The sequence below is a fragment of the Hyperolius riggenbachi genome, chromosome 6 (genome assembly GCF_040937935.1).
Source record: "Hyperolius riggenbachi isolate aHypRig1 chromosome 6, aHypRig1.pri, whole genome shotgun sequence".
NCBI lineage: Eukaryota > Metazoa > Chordata > Amphibia > Anura > Hyperoliidae > Hyperolius > Hyperolius riggenbachi.
The window spans coordinates 123,333,819-123,356,907 of NC_090651.1; the positions used below are offsets into that span (position 1 = coordinate 123,333,819).

General features: G+C 45.3%; 1 protein-coding gene across 1 annotated transcript in view; it reads left to right on the forward strand.

Annotated features, from left to right (window-relative positions):
- LOC137522068 (calcium-activated chloride channel regulator 1-like) overlaps positions 1-23,089 on the forward strand; it is a 157,113-nt gene that overhangs the window by 61,819 nt on the left and 72,205 nt on the right. Inside the window, exons 7-10 of the mRNA XM_068242093.1 lie at positions 3,034-3,258; positions 7,151-7,328; positions 10,977-11,083; positions 12,575-12,799. Of these exons, the coding sequence (XP_068098194.1) occupies positions 3,034-3,258; positions 7,151-7,328; positions 10,977-11,083; positions 12,575-12,799 (735 nt within the window). The remainder of the gene's footprint in view (positions 1-3,033; positions 3,259-7,150; positions 7,329-10,976; positions 11,084-12,574; positions 12,800-23,089) is intronic.

Genomic DNA, 23,089 nt, shown 5'->3' on the forward strand with positions numbered 1-23,089 from the left:
TTTATTGTGAGGGTGTCAAATAATATTTTTTTTATTATTTGTTTGGCTGATGGTGTAATGGTTAAGGGCTCTGCCTCTGACACAGGAGACCAGGGTTCGAATCTCGGCTCTGCCTGTTCAGTAAGCCAGCACTAATTCAGTAGGAGACCTTTGGCAAGTCTCCCTTACACTGCTACTGCCAATAGAGCGCGCCCTAGTGGCTGCTGCTCTGCTCTGGCGCTTTGAGTCCGCAAGGAGAAAAGCGCAATATAAATGTTATTTGTCTTGTATTGTCTTGACTATGTATAGAGTTTAATCTTACTTTAATTATTTCTATGCAAAACAGATGTTTTCCTTTTTCAAACAGAAGGTATTTGCAATTATTCAGGTTGGGTTGATCTCTTTCTGCCCCTTACACACTCCTAGGAGTTCTGGTTCACTATGAGCTTGCTGGACCATCTGTAACTCTGGGTAGTGTTGCTCGTATACAATCTGTGATCACGGCATAACCGTCCGCGTGATCCGAATCCGTGATTGGGAATCGATCACGGCAGTTAATCACGAATTCAGCCGGTATTCCAAGTATTCAGCCCGTGATCAGGGCCGTGATCACAGGAAAAATACCCGTGATTATCACCTGAAAACCCGCCGACTTTAGCGGTTAATAGCAAAGCCCCCTTACATGGTAGAAACCCCAAATTTGCCAGATATGTTAAGAAGAATAGTGGGAACAAGAGGAACATTTTTTTCAAAAAGGCCTTACAGTTTTTGAGAAAATCGATTTTAAAATTTAAAAGGAAAAATGTATACATTTAAATGCGTAAATGACCGTTAGTTAATGAAGCAAAACCCACCGACTTTACCAGTTAATAGCAATGCCCCCTTACATGCTAGAATCATGACATTTGCAGGATATGTTAAAAAGAACTGTTTTTTTATGTTCAGAGGGTAGGAAATGTAAAAAAAAAATGACGTGGGGTCCAAGCATATTTAACCCCTTGTCCCCCATGGAGGCTGGAATAGCCAGAATGCGGAGCCCCGACACGGTACTTTGTACCCCTATACTCATTTCTCCTGGGAGAGGGGCGGGCATCTGGAGTCCCCTTCTTAAAGGGGACTCCCAGATACCAACATGACCCCCGCCCCCCCCCCCCCCCCCCCCCCGGGAGTCGTTGTCCCCACCTCCTCCTGGGGCACCGGAGGTGGGGAAGAGCCCCTTGTCCATGGATTGGACAAGAGCTCAGAGGGTGGAGGGGAAGGCTTGGCCGCCCCTCTCCCCCGGAGCCCCCCCCCCCCATACCATGGACCATGTGGGCTGGTATAGCTCAGGGTGCGAAGCCCCAGTCGACTGGGGCTCCACATTTTTACTATCCCAGCCTGCATGGGTGACAAGGGGTTAAATATGCTGGGTAGGGGGGACCCCACATCATTTTTTTTTAACATTTCCCACCTCCTGAACATAAACAAAAATAGGAAAAGATTATTTTTTCCCACTGTTCTTTTTAACATATCCTGCAAATATTGTCTTTCTAGCATGTAAGGGGGTTTGCTATTAAATGTTAAAGTCAGCCGTTTTTGTTTCATTAACTGTCATTTACTGCACTTAAATGTACTTTTTTTCTTTGAAATATTAAAATCAATTTTCTCAAAAACTATAAGGTCAAAAACTATAAGGTGTTTATACCATGTAAGGGGGCTTTGCTACTATCCGCTAAAGTCGGCGTGTTTTGGCGGGTTTTTAATCACGAATAGTTTTTCCATTTGAAATAGTTGTAGCCACATCTCACCTTTATAATCCATGCAATTTAGGTGATTGTAGCATGTATGGGGGCTTTGCTATTAACGTTAAAGTCTAATCCGTGATCACAGATTTTACAGGCAATCACGGGGAAAATCCAAGTCGAATTCATAAGTCAGTTTCAAATCCGGATAGCAATCACGGCCTATCTGGTTTTTGATACTGCTGTGGCCGGATTGACTCGAATCCGTGATTGGGGGTATCCGAGCATCACTGACTCTGGGTGTTTCAAGTCCTGCCCCATAGAGCCACATTAATTCATACCATGCAGTGATGAGGATCAACCAATCCAAAACATTCTGTATGCATGTTGGATTATTGTGGCTCTGTATATTTAACAAGATGACATATCATTGCATTCCAGCGGTTCTGGAGGTGTGTTTAGCTATCAGGGACAACAAAGAGATGATTTGCATATTCAGCAGGGATGCACTGTGGGACATGTCAAAGCTCACTTCAACCTGAAGAATCACAAATACTTTCTGTTTTAAGAAGGCAAACTTCTGTTATGCATAGCATTTCAGTAAGAAGGCTTTTTGATGTCTTTCAGCCCCTTGCACACTCCTAGAAGTTCTGGTTCACCACGAGCTTGCGGAGCAATCTGTAACTTTAATTATTTCTTTTTTAAAGAAACACTGAAGTCTCAAAATATTCAGCTTTTTATTGCAATAACCTGTTCAACATTATTGCCCTAACTAAAATGCCGCAACCCCGTGTCTGAACTCTAACTAAATCCCCCCAAACTCCCCTCACAAAATCCACGACTTTCTTGGTCATGGATTTTGCTGCCCTGGGAGGCAGAGCTTTCAGCTGCAGCTCTGGCTCCATGCGCGTTAATCCACGCATATCTCCGCCTCTCCCCAGGAAGACTGAGAGGGGCGGGCGGAGGCGGAGATACTCGCTGATAGACGCGTGTAGAGGCCGAGCTGCAGCTGAAAGCTCTGCCTCTCACGGAAGCACTCCCCGCAGTGTGCCCTGGGGAGTTTGGGGGGATTTAGTTCAATTTCAACCGCAGGAATGCAGCGTTTTAGTTAGGGCAATAATGTTGAACAGGTTTTTGCAATAAAAAGCTGAATTTACAGTGACTTCAGAGTCTCTTTAGTCCTCTTGTATAACATAACTCACTAATATGGACATTTTCATCCAGTTACCACTTGCACTCTGGTGGAGAGAAAAAAATGGCCTAAAGATGTCAGTTCTACGTGATAACGGGATCTTTTAAGGGATAAATGTACTTTCTATCTTTCTTTTTACAGCACGGTCGTATCTCTCGCCTGTACCAGGCAGCAGAAGTCTTCATCATGCAAATTGTTGAATCTGGGTCCTATGTTGGAATTGTGACATTCTCTAATGGAGCAACAGTACAAACTCAACTTGTTAGGATACATAATACAATCCAGCGTGACCAGTTGAAGGTTTTTCTTCCTCTATCAGCTAGTGGTGGTACAAACATTTGTTCAGGAGTCCATAAAGGATTTGAGGTAAGTGGAGCAGTGTAATCAGAGTAAGGAAACAGTTAGTTCCAAGTGCAGCAGCTGCCCTCCCATTCCGTCTGCAGCCCCTTCTTCCATGCGTAATGTCAGTGTATTATAGCTCCTTTCTTTCATATGCCTTGGAAGGCATCCATGTGCTCCTCCTCATTTGCAGCATCACTTTTTTTTAGCTTCCTCTTCCACATGCAACAACCCTTCTTCTATGGCCACCTGCCCCTTTATCCAGCAGGCACCTAAGACCCTGGCCATTGTGGCCTTTCCAGAAATAGGTAAAAGATCATTCCAGCTAACTTCCCGATAGGTGATCAGTTGGGCGAAAATTCAGCATATAATGGATATTTTAAAGTTTTTCCTGCCCCCCCCCCCTCCCTTTTTTTATATGTGTACACTGCTGCACACCCCCTAAATGCAGAGTAGAACAGGGAGAGCTTTGATATTTACCTATTCTGGGCTCTACTTCCACCATGTAGTGGTGCTTTATGTGAACATTCTTGATTGATCCTGATTACATGATAGGACATGTGATCGGGACCTGAAGGAGAATGCCTGCATACAAGCACTACTCCATGGTGGAACAAGAGACCCAATTCAGAGCCCACAAATGGTAAGTATCAAAGCACTCCCTGCACTACTCTGCATATAGGCTGTGCAAGGCAGGCCGAGTGTAACCAGCTGAGGGCACCGCTGCTCTGAGATAGCTACACAAGATAACTCGGGCACGGCTGCCTTTTTTTCCAACCAAGTTCCCACGGTTTTCTTCTGCATTGATCAGTGATTTTCACATGTACACTATGCAACATTTGCAAGACTCATTGGTATTTAGCAGTACGTCTGATTGCTCAGCAACTGGTAAAACAATCATTTACCAGTTGATCTGCAGAACAATTTACTACTAATCAAGAAACAATCCATTTTGATTAGAGTCTTTCTTGAGTTATCTAGTTTCTTGTTCCAAAAATGATTATTAGTTTGGGTGTGCAAGGCATTTAGTCTGAGTTTGTAGCAATAAAGCTTACGATATATGCGGATATACTGTGTTAGCTAAGTTCACGACAAATGGTACTGCAAATCAGACCATTTTTTGCAGCGGAGGACCAATGGATAAATGAACATGTCCACAGATGCTATTTTATCTATGGGATCTGTCCAGACATGTCCAATATCAGGGTAACCGTTGTCTCCTCTGGGATAGTGGAATGCAAAGTCCTGTCTTACATGACTTTTACAGATACTGCACAGATAATTTAAATGAAATTTAATAAATAAATACATCACCAGACCCATCCCACAGATAGTGTGGACCATGCCTAACGCAGCCACAGTGAAAAGGCAGCTTAGGCACTCACCTAGGGTGCCAATGGACCAGAGGTGTCCACATTGTTTTCCCACATTGCTTTTTTGATGTATTACTGCTCCATCCCCATACAGAGATTGCCAGGGAAAGCACACTGTAATCGGCATATCTGTAATGGACATATTATTTGCCTACTCCTGTAGCAGGTCCTTTACAGTAGCTCAGCTTTCATGCCTTAAGGCTCATACACACGTCCAATTTATTGCACAACCAACCGCACAACATGACCAGCTGTACAACAAGTTATTTGCACAAAAAAACAATAAAGTTGGTCAAAAGACTTGTACACACATTCCAACCTGCCTGATAGTTGGTCAGATTGATCTACTGGTTGGATCTGGAAAACAACCTGTTATCAGTTGGTCATCTGGTTGTTTGCCAGCTGTACACACATCCAACTTATCTTCCAACAGATAAGTTTGGAAGATAGTTGGACAGATTGTTGATAGGTGTGTATGAGCCTTTAGCCCCCTCCAACAACTGTCAATCACAAGCACAAAGTTGTATTGAAAATGTAATACAATGAGCCCCATTGACCTGCAGTTCACAGTGATGATGAGTAAAGTAGTTTAACCACTTGACCACTGAGGGGTTTTCACCCCTTTAGGACCAGAGCAATTTTCACCTGTCAGCGCTCCTCCCATTCTAACTTAATCACTACTAATCACAACAAAATGATCTATATCTTGTTTTTTCCGCCAACAGTTAGGCTTTCTTTAGGAGGTATATTATGCTAATAATTATTTTATTCTAAATGCATTTTAATTGGAATAATAAGGGGAAAAAATGAAAAAAAATCATTATTTCTCAGTCTTTGGCCATTATAGTGTTAAAATAAAACGTTCCACTCATTTTATTTGCCCATTTGTCCCGGTTATTGCAACGTTTAAAAAATTTCCCGAGTACAATGTATGACACTAATATTTTATTTGGAAGTAAAGGTGCATTTTTTCAGTTTTGCGTCCATCACTAATTACAAGCCCTTAAATTAAAAATTAACAGTAATATATCCTCTTGACATAAATATTAAAAAGTTAAAGCCCTAAGGTATTTTTTTATGTACATTTTTTTTTCTATACAAAAAAAGTGTTGGTACTATGGGAGGGTGTGGGAGTGAAATAGTTAATTATAAAAGTCACTGTTGGGATCTTTATGAAATAAAAGTTAATTTTGGTGTAATATGCTATTTGGCCACAAGATGTCATTATTTCCGATTCACGTAGGTAAGTAGGTAAGTAAGTGAATCTGAAGTAATGCGTAGCACTGTAACAACAGGAAGATGCAATAAATGCAGGCATCTCATAGACGCCGGCTCGATTAGCTGTCGGATCGACTCCCGACGCATCCCCGCTCGTCCCCGCGGGCGCCTGGATCGATTCCCGCTCATCCCCACGGGCGCTCCTTATCTTCCGCTCATTTTCTTCCCATTGTCCGCCCGCGGGGATCGAGTGCAGAATCGATCCAGCGGGGTATCGGACCTGTCGGAAATTATCAATCGAACCATCGGCGGCTCGATTGATAAGAACAATCCATTCATGTATGCCCAGCATTAGATTAATGAATGAGAACTGCGTTCCCATTTATTCATCTCTCCGTTAACGGGCGATGACGGGAGCTGAAGACTTATATTCACGGCCCTGGTACTTCAAGTGAAGTTTTTCCAGGCCATGAATATACTGCACAAGATGCAGTGAGTAGTTAAAGCTATAATGTGCAGAATGGCAGTTGTGCTGTTCAGTGCTTCGTGTAATATGCTGCACTTGCTGCACTCTTAGACAATGAGGAATTCATACATTGGAGCCATGCTCATCTAGTCTAATGCTGGGATTTCACCATACAATTTTCTGTTAGATTTTTCTGTTAGATTTTCTGTTAGAATGCATAATTAGATTATGTTCTGTAGAGAATGGTCATTATCTCATTGGCATTGTCTTCTGGTCATCTCCTGCTGAGTAGAACAATACCTAATTGCTCGGCAGATAGATGGTAAGATAGATAAATTTCCAACATGTTGAACTTAGAGAATCTGTCAGAAAAATCTAACAGAAAATTGTATGGTGTAATCCCAGCATTAGTGACGCATCCTATCTGGACAGTTAAGGATTCATATATTAATACAATCCTTATCTGATCTTTTTACTGTTTATGGCCTAAAGAATCAACTTGGGCATACAAGTCCTAAATTGTATAGACTATCTAATGTTCATGCAGCTTGTCATCAGTCCAGCTCATAAGCAATTCGTAAAGAGGTCCTCAGACCTAAAGGAACAGATTCATACAAAATGGAGTATAAAAGTGTAGCATGTAAAAGGTCCACAAAATGGCTAACACGTCTCAAAATGGTGGCTAGTATTGCATCTTTAGTACAGATATGGCACTTTATATCAAGAGGGCTCTAGTGTGCCACTACACAAACACATCTTCATTGATGTGAAGGCATTTCACTTTTGCAAAATTCAAAACAATTGCATTTGTGAAAACAGTTATGATACCAAATTAAATATTTATTTTTGTGCCTTTACGCAGATTAATGAGAAGATTGATGGAAGCACACATGGAACTGAAATTGTGTTGTTAACTGATGGAGAGGACAATGGTATTACTAGTTGTTTAAATGCTGTTAAAGCCAGTGGCGCAATCATTCACACTGTTGCTTTAGGAGTTAATGCAGACAAGGGATTGGAGCAGTTATCCACCGTAACAGGTATGTTTAAAATGCTTATGTGAGGCAAGAAATCTGAACTTAAGCTAGGAGCCTATAATTAATAGTTACAAACTACAGTATTTGGAAAACGTTGCATAGGTTAGCTAATACTTACAGCAAATCCATTATCAACATTTGATCAACAACATTAAATTGCTGAACACCACTGATTTCCTCTAGACTAGCAACATTCTGTATACCATTCTGCCTCCAACTGCCACTTGAGGGATTGAGCCCTGATCACTGTGGGCAACAGTAATGTGTCAGTTTATAGGTAGCCTCAGTCTGACTTGGCTTGAACTTGACCAAACTCTGCCTGCTCGATCTGAGATCTGATATCAGTCTTGGGCATTCTGACAGTGATCTGCCTGATATCTGTTTCTGACCTGCCCTGCCTAAACTTATCTCTGTCAGAACTCAGACCACTATTGTACTCTTAACTTAAAGAGGGCCTGAAGTACCCCCCCCCCCCCCCCAAAAAAAAGTATCACTTACCTGGGGCTTCTGCCAGCCCCCTGCAGCCGTCCTGTGCCCACGCCGTTACCAAGCAATCCTCCGGTCCCCCGCCGCAGCTTAGTTTCGTTACGGCCGACTTGCAAGTCGAAGTCCACTACGCCTGCACAGCCCAGGCTGCGCACATCCTCGTTTGCACTCCCATTCCCGGGAGCATCCTGAGTAGGCACAGTAGGAGAAAATCTCTACTGCACCTGAGCAGGACACTCCCAGCCACGGCCAGAGTTGCGCAGGCGCAGTGGATGGCAACTGAAGAAAGCAAAACTGAGCAGGAGTGTGGGACCGGAGGATCATTTGGTAATGCCGCGGGCACAGGGTGGCTGCAGGGGGCTGGCAGAAGCCCCAGGTGAGGTTTTTTTATGTACTTCAGGTTTACTTTAACGAGGATTGGCATCAGGTTGCATTAAGCAGCAAAGTGATGCGATATCCATAAGACCTTTTGGTCAGTCTTCCTATGATGAGCGCTTTGATGAAGACCAAGTGTCAGTTAGACTCCACATCTCAGGTGAGCCCATGCCACCTGCAGGCGGACATTTGTAACAGCAGTTCTTCACAGCACTTCTGCTTCTACTTAGTTTTGCACACCTGGGTTCATGAAATAGACTCAGCGAATGTCTGTACCCCGGGACCCAATCGCACAACCAACTTTGCAACATCTTCTCATGTACTGACAGCTTCGACATATTTCCATTTTTTTGGGGGGGAGGGGAACACAACAAATGGGGAATGCTAACTGGCCCGTTTGGTTGAGCAAATTTGCTTTAGATATTTTCGGCCTAACTCGGGTGATAAAATTAAGGCTAACTAGCTCAGCAATGATAGGAACCAAATGTAAACATCCCAAACAGGACAGAGGCGTTTTGAGCAGGGCAAATTGTCCAAATGATGATGCTATTATTGAAGAGACGTTACATACAGATGTAATTGGCTAGTTTGCTGGCATGCTTTAATGCTTACTTGCTAGCAAGCTGCTCCTGTGTGGACAGATAACAGACATATAATTCCAACAAGGGGAGGGGGAAGAGGCAGGAGAGAGAGAAACACTTTGGGCTTGATTCACAAAGCGGTGCTAACTGTTTAGCACGGGTGTGCTAAACAGTTAGCACGTGAAGTGCCGTTCGCGGACTTTTGTGCGTGCAAAGTGCCGCGATCGCGCAAATCGCGGCACTTAGCGCGCAAAAGTCCGCGAACGGCACTTCACGTGCTAACTGTTTAGCACACCCGTGCTAAACAGTTAGCACCGCTTTGTGAATCAAGCCCTATGTGTATAATTCCTTATCTTAGTAGCTAAGCATGGCTTCAGAGTGGAGACTTAAGGCTCGTACACACGTCTGATCAAAGGCAATGACGGGTCTGTCGTCACCTCCCGCTGGGCGGGTTTTCAGCAGACAGTACAGCGTGTGTACAGTCTGTTGGTGGACTGATAAAGCTGTTTCTGAGCGATCCGCCCGGCGCCCTGCCTTAAAGAGACACTGAAGCGAAAAAAAAATGATGATATTATGATTTGTATGTGTAGTACAGCTAAGAAATAAAACATTAAGATCAGATACATCAGTCTAATTGTTTCCAGTACAGGAAGAGTTGAGAAACTTCATTTGTTATCTCTATGCAAACAAGCCATTAAGCTCTCTGACTAAGTTAGTCATGGAGAGGGCTGTTATCTGACTTTTATTATCTCAACTGTAAGTGAACTGTTTACTTTTTCTCTGCTAGAGGAGAGGTCATTACTTCACAGACTGCTCTGAAAGAATCCTTTTGAATGCTGAGTGTTGTGTAATCTGCACATATTATAGAATGATGCAATGTTAGAAAAAACACTATATACCTGAAAATAAAAGTATGAGAATATTTTCTTTGCTGCTAATCGTCTAGTAATTATTCATAGTACACAAGCAATTCATAGTTACATAGTTACATAGTTATTTTGGTTGAAAAAAGACATACGTCCATCGAGTTCAACCAGTACAAAGTACAACTCCAGCCCGTCTCCCACATACCCCTGTTGATCCAGAGGAAGGCGAAAAAACCCCCACCAGGCATGGTCCAATTAGCCCCAAATGGGAAAAATTCCTTCCTGACTCCAGATGGCAATCAGATAAAATCCCTGGATCAACATCATTAGGCATAACCTAGTAATTGTAGCCATGGATGTCTTTCAACGCAAGGAAAGCATCTAAGCCCCCTTTAAATGCAGGTATAGAGTTTGCCATAACGACTTCCTGTGGCAATGCATTCCACATCTTAACCACTCTATCATATTTTTTTTTTTCGCTTCAGTGTCTCTTTAAGTTCTACTGTAGTTTATTGGTTAATTTAAACGAAAAACAGTAAGCTTTCAGCTAACAAGCCTTCTTCAGACTCTACTTCTGTTGACTGATAATGTTTGAACATACAATCTGAAGGAGGTAGAGAGATTTTTATTTAATTTTTATTTTTTTTGCCAAAATAAGTGTCACCCAGATACATTAATTACAAGGGATCTTGCAAAGATTGTGAAGTATTTATGGCAAATAGATAAGACCCTTGGGTTACTTAATGCCTACATAGACATAGAAATGGAGAGTTTTTTTACAGACCCTGTTCACTGTACGCTGCTGGAGCCTGGAAACGGTTAACTGTATTTTACTGATTGGGAGGGCGGGCATTCAGAGGGGCATAGTGTTTGCCGTAGGGGCCAGTGCCCCAGTCTAGTGCCGCCCATGGAGACCTGATTGCCTCTATTCCGCTAGCTTTTCTCTGGAATTTGCTCACAGGAAATAATTTTACACCTTATCAACAAAATGCTTTTAAGCACCTGGGAAGCAAGGACATGATAAAAAAAGATATTTCATTTTAACCCACTTTTTAGTACCTTCTCAATCGCCAATTGCTAAAAAGTTATTAGTTAGAGGAGATGAAAAATCATCTCCTGAGAGGAAACATAAGAGAAAAGTTCATTGAATAAGGCCCAATATTGCAAGATGTCGGAGTAACAGAGTCATCCCTGTGAAATTACCCTAAATTTGTTTTGAGGGATTGAAATCCTGGCACTGTAATAGTTAACATGCAAATCTTGATAAATATAAATAAAAAAAAAATCACCTTTTTTTAACCAGACATAATTACATTTTCTGACAATAATCTTATTTCTTCCAGGAGGATTAAACTATTTTGTGTCCGATTATGTTGATGCAAACGGGTTCATTGATGCTTTCAGCACGATCACTACAGGTAGTGGTGATGACAACGAGAAAGCCATTCAGGTATGAATTTAATCACATGCTTATAACAAACAACAAAACCTACCGACACAGTAAAAAAAATGAATGACTTAGGGCCCGTTTCCATTGTGTGCAATTCACTGTGTTTCCCTGCATGCGCATTCGGATAGGGAAATGCAGCCTATTGAAATCAACAGACTGCGTCTGATTCACATGCAGGGAAAAAAATTGGACAGCGGTCATGGGATAATAATCATTATTCCTGATTTACTAAAACATCTCTGAGCAAGAGATCGTAAATGCTTTAAAAATGTTGACCAGCGTTGCTTAATCGTTAGTCACTCCCACCACCAACACCACGTGGAGAGCGACTCACCTAAACAGTTGCATGTATGAAGATTGTGAATGGGCACACCATTTGCTTCAAAGTCGGGTCCTTGCTATTATAGCATAGGCATGCCATGAGCAAAGTCAATCATCAAGTATACCAGCACTCCGTATTTGCAAGAAATCATGCTCTTTTTTGAGCCATCATATCCACAGAAGTACCGACAATTGTTTCGGGGGCCTCACAGGGTCCCCCTTCATCAAGACATGTGGTTACTTGATGATTCACCTAAATAGTTGGACCACTAATGACAATGGTCTATTGAGCTTGTGGGGCATTCACAGGCTCCTCTTGCCTATTCGTCAAGCTCCACTCCTGCTGCAGTCATAATAATCACAAGTGTCCCCTTGCTCCGGTGTTTGCCTTAAAAAATTAACACCTCTCATTGTGCAATACTGTTTAAAACCATGTAGAAATTATTCATGTGTTGTATTCACAGTTTGGTTGAGGTTAGCATTGCATAGAGTTTGCACCGCGGGCTCTACCCCGCTCGGTCTCCCGTTCAGCTTCCCGCAGTTCCCACAGGCGTCCTCCGCTCATTCCCTCCTCAATCTACCTCACATCACATGCCGTCAGTAACTCCACCCATGCTGAAATCGATGAGCAGTTGGCTTTGCGACGCTGCATCTGCCACCTAGATGGCTCCACGCTGTCCCCCCTAATGTCAAATGTCACTCCATGCCTGGTGTACTATTCTTTGCCTGTCTGTGTCCACTGCTGGCACCGGGCTTCATTCGCAAACCACATACACGAGCCTCACGTGGTTGCTGCCGTATATGTGGGTGCATGTGTGATGTGCACAGGGCACCAGGAGGGCACATTTGACATTGGGGGGGACAGCGCCAGGGGTTTTGTCATATTCGTTGCTAGTCCCATTTTCGCTTGCTGTTACCGCCGTGCAACTAATCGACCACGATGGCCCGACATCTTGCACCATGTCTGATCGATATATGTAACATTGGTCACATCATTCATCAGGCATGTTCTTGGCAGCACCGATTTTCATCAGATTCGATAATAAATATCGTTTCGGATGGTCGATTGGCCGCCAAGTCAATAGATATAAGGCCACCTTTAGTTAAGCTCATAGGACAGGTTAACTGTGAAATTGTGACTAATAATGTTTCTACTTTGTTTGTGAATAGATAGAAAGTTCTGTCACTACAATCAGCCCGTTTCAATGTCTGACTGGCCACGTGACCATTGACGACACTGTGGGAAATGACACTTTCTTTCTAGTAACCTGGACCATTGACGTCCCCGCAATTATTAATATAACTGATCCTACTGGAAAAGTTTATGGAATTGAACAATTTGTAAGTAGCGCTGCTTCCAAATCTTCCCGGCTCACAATCCCAGGCACAGCAGAGGTAAATCTCTCTCTCTCTCTCTCTCTACCTATAGCAATTTATAAATATATCAAAAAATATAACATCATCAGATTAAATTTTTAAATTAAAAGACATAAATGTTACTGATATATATGTTTTGATTTGATAAGATTTTGTGGCATTCTCAAAACTTGGAATTCTCAGATCTATGGAACAATGATGAGTCATCACTTTGCTCACTTTTCAAAAATATATATTTTTTTAATAATTATCAGCTGCTAAACCCTTTAACAGCCGAATAAAGTAAAACTTTATTTGGGTCCAGGGCTGAATTTTTCCTGCCGCAGGAGAAGGGTGCCTTCCTCAGCCTGGCAGGCTCAGCAGGGTATGTGCGCAAAGGTGGATCAGCACATCACCAAGCCACCTCCGAATGGCTACCAATGAGAGGTGCGCTGAGCCCCCCAAGAAACTACAAACGTACATGGCGGGTGGGATAAAATACACACCCAGCATTCAAATAAAATATACCTCTCTACCATTGGAGGATGTTGGTTTCCGTAATAGCTTGCATGCAACTTATTAAGTACTCGTCCCTCCCACTGCGAAGAAGTCATCCCCATCCCCTAGTGGGGCTTGCACTCTCAAGCAGGTAGTCATAAGGATGCAATCTGTTTTTAAGTAGCGCTGTTCCTTTCCTCGCCATGTACAAATGTAAGTAACTTTGGTCAGCTGCTCCCATTTAATAGCATTGCTTATTGATGTTTATGCAGAGCTTCTGTTTGGTTTCAAGGTGCATTTGTAGTTTCTTGGGCGGCTCAGCGCACCTCTGATTGGTGGCCATTCGGAGGCGGCCTGGTGATGCGCTGATCCACCTTTGCGCAATTTTGAATTTTTACTTGGTAGCGCACCCAGGCTATGCATATGCATAATTTAGGATTAGTTAGTGTTAGGGCCCCTCCCATGGGGAATGACTTCTTCGCAGTGGGAGGGACGAGTACTTAATAAGTTGCATGCAAGCTATTACGGAAACCAACATCCTCCAATGGTAGACAGGGGCATTTTATTTGAATGCTGGGTGTGTATTTTATCCCACTAGTGTGGTTTGCACTCTGAAGCAGGTAGTCATAAGGATGCAATCTGTTTTTAAGTAGCACTGTTCCTTTCCTCGCCATGTACAAATGTCAGCAGGGTATGTGGCAGCAGGGTAGGTGGCTGCAGGGAGCTCTCATACATAACTGTCAGGACGGCTGCATCGGCTTCTTCCGCCACCGCTGTAGGAACATACTGGTGGGTTTTCTTGTTTCTGATCCCATGATATGACATGTGATTGGAATCCAGATCATGTTAGCATTACAGCACCACCCGGTGGTTGAAGAGGGGTGATGGAAGAGTCTCTTCTATCACCTTTCTTCCACCACCGGGTAGCGCTGTAATGTTGATATTCTCCTGTATTCTGATCACATGTCATATCATGTGATCGGATGTGATCAGGACCCAGAAGACCTGCCGGAAGTTCAGAGCCACCGGTGGAGGAAGAGAAGAAGGCGTCTGGAGCAGGTAAATATAACGACTCCCTGTCACACATTTGTTTGGCTGCACTAGGCAACCAAACGAGGTAGCATAAGAGAGAAATCAGCGCGGGGAGACTTGGGCGCAGGATACAGCCAGTATGGCTTAGCACAAGTTCCTGGTGACATTAAATGCTATTCCCCTTCTAGGTCCACGTGGATAGTGGGGGGAATGAAATAATTCGGCTTCCAGCAATTGCAAGTGTTTAAAAAGTAACTTCAGCTCTATCTTCTGACGGTGCCGAAGTTACTCCCTGTGCGCCGCTATAGCTGTAATTCCTATTACGGCCTATGGTGGCGCCGGAATGCGCCCAAATCTCCTGCGCTGGAATAGCAGTGTTTGACGAGATATGCCGACAGAGGCTGTGTCACGATTGCTCTGCCACTTACCTCTCCACGTTCCTGCTCTGGCTCTCTTGCTAGAGCAGCTCATTACCCTCCAGCCGCTGAGTCCCACGAGCCGCTGAGTCCCATGCAGCTGCTCGGTCCATCTCCTCTACTGTAATGGTGGAGAGACGTACTTCCTGGTGCTGGCATCCCTCTGTTGCTAGGGGCGTGCGCCTCTGCCCCTTATACGCTGTGGCCAAAGGCAGTACTGCACCCTTGCCTAATTGAGGAGCAGGGAACTTCCTCCTATTACCCACAGCATCCTGGGGTTTCTCCTTGCTTGCCAGTTCTCCTCTTGGGAAATTTCCAGTCACCTGCAGCAACCCGGGGATTCTCTCAGCCTGCCAGCTCCCCTCCGGGAACCCTCCAGTCATCTACAGCAATCCAGGGATTCCCTCAGCCTGCCTGTTTACTATCAGAAACGTTCTTGTCTACTGCAGCTACCTGGGGATTCCTCCAGCCTGTGGGTTCCTAACTTGTCAGCTCCCTTCCCTTAGGTACGGTACCCTTCCTGGGATCCTAGCTGTCAGCTCCTTACCTGGGATTCACCCTGCCTGTCCGCTGCACTCCTGGGAGCCCTTCCTGGGATTTTTTCCCCGAGTCCACTCCCCTCCTTTGTTCCCTCCAGTCAGTGCCCTTCCTGGGATCCCTATTGGTCAGGCCTTTCGGTCCTGCCAGTACTGTCCAGCTAGCCTGTCCTGGTCCATTGGTCTATTCTACTCGTGACCCCTCCTATCCCGTCAGGTAGCCTCTGTTCTTCCCGTCACTGGTGCGGTAGTCCTGGGGGTCATTACCTGGCAGGCACCAGGCAGCAAAGTAGTCCGTCACTCACTAGAGGTGATGGCCCATCATCCCTTGCAGGCTGCGCTGGTGAAGATCCGTGCCTGCTTAGACCCCATGCCCTGGGGCTGCTCGCCCCTTGATACCAGTGATGTAATCAACAGAACCCCAACGGTTCGCAAGAACCCTGACCGGCTGTCACTGCACAAGCAGCTTCAAATGAAACATTTCATTTGAAGCTGCCACTGGGTTAAATGAATAGTGGTTAGGGTGAATGGGGAGTGTGGAGAAAACATACCTGGATGTGACAGTATGCACTTCGGTGCAGGGTTACTTCACCAGAGGCTATAGGAAAGACACTGCTACCAATGCTCTGCTGCACTGGAAAAGTTATCATCCCAAACATACAAAGAAGTCCATCCCATATAGCCAATTTGTACGGTTGTGTGGGAAAAGTTCAAAAGATGAGGTTCTATGTCTGGGAAATCATAAACAAGTTTTCAAGGAAGCCTATAAAAGAGCAGAGACCTACAAAGTCAAAAGTGACAGAAGAACTAAAAAATCATGGACAAAATCAAATGCAACAGGAAAACGAGAGAGCTGTAGGGATTGATTCACTAACCGGCACTAAGTGTTAGCGCCGGAGTAAAAAAGAGTTTTCTGGCGGTAAGCCGGTTAGTGTGCCTTATCTGAGGTTAGTGTGCCTTATCTGAGTTAGTGTGCCTTATCTGAACTTAGTGTCCCTTAAGTAGCTTTGTGCACACTAAAAGATGCACAAAGCTACATCGCACACTGCAGATAAGGCACACTAACCTCAGATAAGGCACACTAACCTCAGATAAGGCACAGTAACCTCAGATAAGGTTAGCGCTGTAGTTTGTGCCCACTAAGTTATAAGGCTTAGCGCCGGTTAGTGAATCAAGCCCGTAGTCTCATTTGATTACAACCCTATGGCAGAGAAAATCAGGGAAATATTTAAAACCTATTGGGCGATTATGGATGGTGATAGTTACATGTTATAGAGAGATTGATAGCTTTAGATTTGGTGATCTTTTCTAAAGTGTAGAACAAGAAATTCCCCATCAATATCCCTTCGGAGGAATATAACCATCAGAGACTTAATAACATAAGGTGAATTTAGAAAGAAAACAACAAACTGGTTGCTCATGAGATACCCAAAAGGAACATTTCCATGTGGGCACTGCTCAATTTGTCCCTCGATTTGTCCCCAGCTAACTTGTGAGTTTTTGCATGGATGAGTGGGATACATGCCAAAAGTCCTGGGGAAAAATCTGGATTTGACGCAAAGCAGCGTTTTAAGGGCAGAAATCACATTGCATACTAAATTGTAGGCCTAAAGTGCTTTCAAAACATCTTGCATGAGTATACATCAATCAGGGAGTGTAATTAGAGTACTGCTTCACACTGACAGACCAAACTCACTGTGTAACGCACCCCACACAGCTGTTTGTGTAGTGATGGCCGTGCTGGACTGATGCGCACTATGGCGAGAGTGCAGGCCATGGCGGTTTTCAAGCCCATATGGTCGCCGGACTGAGGTAGTTCAATGACAGATCAACAGTGACTGTCCAGCTGATCGAATTTGGTCTGTCCACAATGAAGCAACGACCTTATTATTTTGGGTGTGCCCCCCGAGACACTCATATAGCCGGCGGTCATTGCTTCATTGTGATATGCAAGCCCCTTCACCGCAGCACGGTAACGATCACGAAGGGGAATTGACACATGTACATGCCTTTTGTTTTGTTGTTGCAGCTGCAGTGCAGCAAGAAAAATTAGACAGGCATGTACACGCGCCAGAAAAATTATTATAGCGGCCACTGCTAGCAGCGGCCTTAAAATTCAGGAATCCGCCTGGAGTCCTGGACCCTGTTGGTGGTGGCGGAGAAGGCAGTCAAGCGGCCTGCAGGCAAAGATGCTGTGTGGGGAGCGACTTAGTCTTGGGGCAGGCAGTCACACAGCGCGCAGGCAGAGATGCTGTGTGTGGTGACTGACTTAGTCTTGGGCAAGTCTGAGCGTGCTTTGCTGACCAGGCGTCCATGGTCAGATGTACCCTTGATGCTGTGTGCCAGAGATGTCACCACTTGCCTTTCAACATCACGGTACAGTCTACAGTTTAGGTATCGCCTTTTTTGAGAAATAATTGCGGCCTTGTATCGTCCACTGCAGTGTGTGGCTTTGCTTTTGTGTGCTGCTTTTCCTCAGGTGGTCATCCCATTGCAGTTTGTGCTTTGTAATCATGTGCCTTTGTAAGGTAGTTATCCCTACGTGGGTCTTGGTCTTTCCACGGCTCAATTTTCGGTGGCAGAGAGTACAGATGGCATTGCTCTCATCTGAGGCAGACACACAAAAAAATGTCCACAACGCTGAGCCCTGTGATGATGGCATTTTGATGATGGCTGTCGATGGAGTGTTAAGTGGGGTGCCAGAATCAGAGCAGGAGGAGGAAGATATGTCACGCCTCTGTGCGGAAGCTGAGGAAGATGAAGTATTCTGTGTTAAATAGTCAACTATGTCCTGACAATGTGCGGTTACACAGTTGCAGTGAACAGCCAGCAGTGACTGCTGGTACAACAATGTGTGGTTACACAGGTGCAGTTAACAGGTATGCACGGACTGGTATATAAAACAGCGTGCGGTCACACAGGTGCAGTGAACAGGTATGCAGTGATTGGTATTACAAATGTGCTGTCACACACACACAGGTACCGTGAACAGGTGAAGTGACTGGTGGTATAAAACACTGCATGCACTCACGTAGGTAGGTAGGTAGGTGCACTGAACAACAACAGGTGGGTATGCAGTGATTGTGTAACGATCGGTTTAACTCAGAGAGGATCCGATTATCGGTGATCTGCAGTATCACCGAGAATACAGATATATACCCGATTATTGATGATCTGCAGTATCACCGATAATCAGATATATCTCTAACCTCTGGACACCTGAGTAATAAGAGTGTTTGGTGCAACAGTAATACTTTGAGGAGAGCACCCGTATAGAGGGTGCAAGGCAGTAAAGGGTACTGCCCAAAGAACAGGTTCCTTCCACTGGCCTGAGGCTCCCCAAGGGGAGGAGTCAGGCTGAGAGTGGGAAGGACTAGAGTGTGAGTGACACCAATAGAGGGATGTCACTAACAGACTGTGAACTATCTCTTAACGAGAGAGATAGCTCTCGAGGTCGGACAGGCCAGGTCGGCAACACATGGACAGATCAGATACAGAGACAGGAGACAGACACGGAATCCTAAGGCAAGCAGGGTTTGGCAACAGAGTATCAGATATAGCGAAGTACCAAATTTAGAGATCAGGAGAATGGTCAGGAAAGCAGAAGGTCATAACAAATAATCAACAATGCCTAGTCTTAGGTGTGAGCTCCGTACATCAATACCCTGGAACTAGTCTGAATATAACTAGATGGTAAAGCTATTTCCTAGTCTTGGGTGTGAGCTCCGTAGTCATCAACACCCTGGAACTAGTCTGAATAATAACACAGATAATACACAGTATTCCTAGTCTTGGGTGTGAGCTCCGTGATCATCAACACCCTGGAACTGGTCTAGAGAATAACACAGATGATATGCAGAATTCCTAGTCTTGGGTGTGAGCTCCTTGGTCATCAACACCCTGGAACTGGTCTAGAGAATAACACAGATTCTGACAAAAGGTCTGAGTGCTACCACGTAGTGATCGCAAAGGCAGACACCAGAGAAATGACCAGCACCCAGTATATATACCAAAGCGCTCTCCAGCGCCTCCCCTAAGTGCTGGACCAATGGGAACTGATAGAATTGTCAGCTGACCGGCTTGGTCAGCTGACACCCTTCTGGCTGTCATAAAAGCTCTGCCTCTCAGTGCGCGCGCGCGTCCTTCTGAACCTGTGTGGACTATCAGTCCCAGCCACACCAGACATGTGTTGTAACGCATCCGCTGTGCTGGACGCGGAACCAGCCGCACCGCTATCAGAGCATGCGGCGGTTTCTCCGCGTTCAGCCATACTGACAGATGTAGGCCTATGCGTGCAAACCGGCGCGTCGGACGCGGAATCCGCCGCCTTGTTCTCAGGACATGCGGCGGTTTCTCCGCATTCAGTCATGCTAGCAGATGCAGGCCCACGCGCACAACCTGCCGCGTTAGACGCGGAATCAGCCGCCTTGCTCTGAGCACCCGCGGCGGCTTTTCCGCGTTTTCTCACAGATTGGTATTACAAATGTGCAGCTGTCTCACACACACACACAGGTACCGTGAACAAGTGCAGTGACACTGCGTGCACTCACGTAGGTAGGTAGGTGCACTGAACAACAGGTAGATATATGCAGTGATGGGTATTACAAATGTGCATCTGTCTCACACACACACAGGCACCATGATGAACAGGTACAGTGACACTGTGTGCGCTCACGTAGGTAGGTGGGTGGGTGCACTGAAAAACAGGTAGGTATATGCAGTGATGCGTATTACAAATGTGCAGCTGTCACACACACACACAGGTACCATGATGAACAGGTACAGTGACACTGTGTGCGCTCATGTAGGTAGGTGGGTGCACTGAACAACAGGTAGGTATATGCAGTGATGGGTATTACAAATGTGCAGCTGTCACACACACACACACACACACACAGGTACCGAACAGGTACAGTGACACTGCATGCGCTCATGTAGGTAGGTGGGTGCACTGTGAACAACAGGTAGGTATATGCAGTGGGGGCAAGGGGGCAAGGTCCAGCAGCTAAGACTGCTGGACCTTGCCCCCAGGAGGGATCCAATGCAACTACGCCAGAGGAAAACGTAGTCTCCCTTGTTGTGAATATCTCAGATTCACCCCTCAGTGTGATCGAGGAGAGGGTGCTCAATTTTGGACTTTCTTTTTGTCCTACCAATTTTCCCAATTTCTTTCTCTTGGATATCGAATTGCACAGTTTTTTCAGATCAGTGAAACTTAAAACTTTTTTTAGTAATCTCCCAGAACATCCAGTTGCTCAGGAAGTAGAAGAACATGGTCTTTCTCTTAACCTCCCTGCCGTTATAAAAAAATGCTGCGCACGGCAGGGAGGGTGTTTTTTCGCATTATTTTTTTTTTTTTAGCATGTAGCTAGCCTAGCGCTAGCTACATGCTTCCCCCCTCCCTGCGGCGTCCCCCCGAATGCGCCGATCGCCGCCGGCGCATATACCCATCCGGAAATCCCGTTCTGAACGGGATTTCCAGGAGGGCTTCCCCCGTCGCCATGGCGACGGGCGCGATGACGTCACCGACGTCATCGACGTCGTGACGTCAGAGGGAGTCCCGAACCACCCCTCGACGCTGCCTGGCACTGATTGGCCAGGCAGCGCACGGGTCTCGGGGGGGGGACACCCTCTGTCGCGGCGGGTTGCGGCGAATCGGCGGGGAGCGGCGGCGATCGTCAGTTACACGCAGCTAGCAAAGTGCTAGCTGCGTGTAACAAAAAAAAAATTATGCAAATCGGCCCAGCAGGGCCTGAGGAATCCTCCGCGGCAGGTTACCCCGAGCTGAGCTCGGGATAACCGGCAGGGAGGTTAAGAACACTGGCCTTAGGAATAAGAGTGCGTTCAGGCCACCCTCCAATCCTGCCATTGATCTTTTTATCTCAAATGTTAAAAGAGAATTGGCCACTATTGAGGCAGAGTGCAAAAATGGCCAACGGAGAACTGTGCCCAATTTAACTAGTGAAGAACGTCTAGCAATTAGTAGTCTTCAGGAACGGAAGGACATTACGATTCGTCCAGCTGACAAAGGAGGGGCGGTGGTGGTCCTTAATACGGCATATTATGTGGAAGAGATATATGCACAGTTAGCTAATGGTGATGTATATGAAGAACTGCCCTGTGATCCCACATATCGAGTACAACAGAAACTTAAGGGACTTGTGGATAATGCTGTCGGCCAGGGCATTGTGGAAGAGGACTTAAAACAGTTTTTGATTAACGAACACCCTGTAGTTCCTCTTTTCTATACATTGCCAAAAATACATAAGGACCTCCACCGCCCCCCCGGACGACCCATTGTGGCCGCCGTGGACTCTGTGTTCACTCCTGCAGCACAATTTTTAGATAAAGTGCTGCAACCATATGTCACACAGCTAGATTCCTATATTAAGGACACAGGAGATTTTTTGAACAAACTTGCCTCCATTGAGCAGGTAGAGGGAGAGCTGTTGCTGGTCACCATTGATGTCGAGAGCCTCTACACCGCCATCCCACATGATGGCGGTGTAGAGGCTGTAGACCACTATTTGTTCACCCGGTCCGACTACGATCACCAACAGCGTGGTTTTTTGATAGCGCTTTTGAATCTGATTTTGCGGGAGAATTATTTTTCTTTTGAAGGTCGATTTTTTCTGCAGCGACGCGGTACTGCCATGGGGTCGAACATGGCCCCTTCTTACGCTAATCTTTTTATGGGTCTCTGGGAGGAGGCTTTTGTTTATCATGACCCACTGTTCACGATGTACGCCAAAGGATGGTGGCGGTACATCGATGACATTTTTTGTTTGTGGGCGGGGCCACGTTCGACCCTTACAGCGTTCGTTGAAAATCTACATAGCAAGTGCAGATACATTCGTTTGGTGGTCAACGCGGACCGGGAGAAGGTGTCCTTTTTGGACACGTGTGTCTTTAAGAAGGATGGGAAGCTTAGCACGGACCTGTTCGTCAAGAGTACGGACAGGAATTCGGTGCTTCATTTTGATAGCTTCCATCCACGTCATCAGGTGGTCAGCATTCCTAATAGCCAGTACGATCGGGTAACGAAAATTGTGGGTGACACCCAATTGAGGGAAAGAAGACTAGTTGAGATGGGCAGAAAATTTCAGTCTAGAGGCTATCCCCCTGATACATTAATGAGATACCAAAAGAGAAAGAACAAGTTGAGAAATAGGGCTAGGGATGAGGGACGAATAGCATTCGTCTCTACCTTTAATACTATTAGTGATGAGGTACAACGTATTGTTACGAAACATTGGCGCACCCTTAAAGATTCCCTCCCACATGTTCCTGAATTCCAGCAGCCTCCTTTATTTTCCTACAGAAGGGCCCCCTCTTTAAGATCCAGGCTTGTTCACTCTGACCCTAACCGTGGATCTAATATACAGGTGCCCCGCGTGTGTGGTACCTTCCCTTGTCTCAGCTGCCACATGTGCCATAGCATTATTAGAGGTGATGTTTTTTCTCACCCTTCCTCTGGTAAGAGATATGCGATTAGAGGTCGCTTTTCTTGTTGTTCACGCTTTGTTGTTTATATGCTTAAATGTCCATGTGGCAGTTGTTACGTGGGAAAAACCACACAGGAGCTCAAAGATCGTGTTTCCAAACACAAATCCAATATTAGAGGTAGAAGCTTGGATCATGCAGTCTCAGAGCATTTTGTCCAATTTAGACATGATGTTAGTCAGCTTAGAGTCCAAGTTATTGATGGGGTGCCCCGTGGGTTTAGGGGTGATAGGGGTAGAGAATTGTTAAAAAGAGAGGCGCGCTGGATTAGGGAATTGGGGACTATTGGTCGTGGGGGACTAAATAAGGAATACGACTTAAATTTTGTGTGGTAGATGTTCTAT